Source organism: Trypanosoma equiperdum (genome assembly GCF_001457755.1).
Source record: "Trypanosoma equiperdum strain OVI genome assembly, contig: ctg_892, whole genome shotgun sequence".
NCBI classification, from domain to species: domain Eukaryota; phylum Euglenozoa; class Kinetoplastea; order Trypanosomatida; family Trypanosomatidae; genus Trypanosoma; species Trypanosoma equiperdum.
Genome location: NW_027124856.1, coordinates 844 through 1,855, shown reverse-complemented (window position 1 = coordinate 1,855; position 1,012 = coordinate 844). Strand labels below are relative to the sequence as shown.

At 33.1% G+C, this 1,012-nt stretch overlaps 1 pseudogene across 1 annotated transcript in view; it reads left to right on the top strand.

The window, feature by feature from the left end:
* The window catches only part of TEOVI_000429900:pseudogene, a 1,717-nt pseudogene extending 1,370 nt beyond the window's left edge, over nucleotides 1-347 (top strand). Inside the window, exon 2 of the mRNA in view lies at nucleotides 1-347. This exon is cut by the window's left edge and continues 109 nt beyond it. Coding sequence covers nucleotides 1-347 — 347 coding nt within the window.
* Nucleotides 348-1,012: the final 665 nt, after the last annotated feature.

The following is a 1,012-nucleotide window of genomic DNA, read 5'->3' as shown; positions in this document are numbered from 1 at the left end:
CAGAAATAAATGACCCCAAAGAACTCGCAGATGCACAAATCTATTACGCTATCAAAAACATCGTCGGTTACCAGGATGGACAGAAGAACATCCAAGCAAACCCCTCATGTCCCACCAAAACTGAAAAAGCAGAAGAACCGAAAAAAACAGCAGACGAATGCAAAAAGCACTTAAAAAAGAAACCCTGCAAAGAAGAAAAAGGCTGTGACTTTGATGAGAAAAAACCGGAGGGTGAAAGATGCTTTCCAAAAGCTGAAACCGACAAGAAAGATGAAAAGTAGTTTTCTAGAAACTTGAGAGTTTCTGTTCCTCAAGTATTTGCTGCGTTAGTTCTGGAAATTTTTTAAGATTCTTGCTCAAATTATGATATTTATGAATTTGAGAGAATTTTCTGAATGTTATATAATTGCCATAATTTGATAAGTGTTAACACTTTTCCATGGAAATGTGTAAATTTTGATAAAACTAAAAAATTTAAAATGTAGATAAAGTGGTCTGTGGGTATAAAATGGTATTGTTGTTGTGCATCAATAATGAGTGCTATTCTTTATGCTTTTTATTTTGTTTATTTTATGGAAGATAGGTGAGGATTATAAAAATAAATGATGATAATGAGAGAAGGGTGTTATTTGATGGATATGCACATACTAATATTATAATACAAGCTGTAATGATAATAATGATAATGGGGTTAAAAAGACAAGCAAACACAGAAAATAATGCAATATAACCACAAAACTGTAAATAAATGTTAACTATATTTGTGCAAAAGTGCCGACCATCCTCGCCAGCTGCAACTGCAGTAGCTTCTGCTTCTGTTCATCACAAATCTTAAGATAACAAAAAATTAAAATGAAATAAAAAGTAATGTGTATTAACGACTCTATGTTAACAACTATTTTCGTTATCCTCACATCAACAGAGTGACACAGAAAGGTCCTATACTTTTCATTACCTGACCAATAAAAAAATTGCCGCCTCTATGAAAGCAGACGAACGTGACCACAGCTAC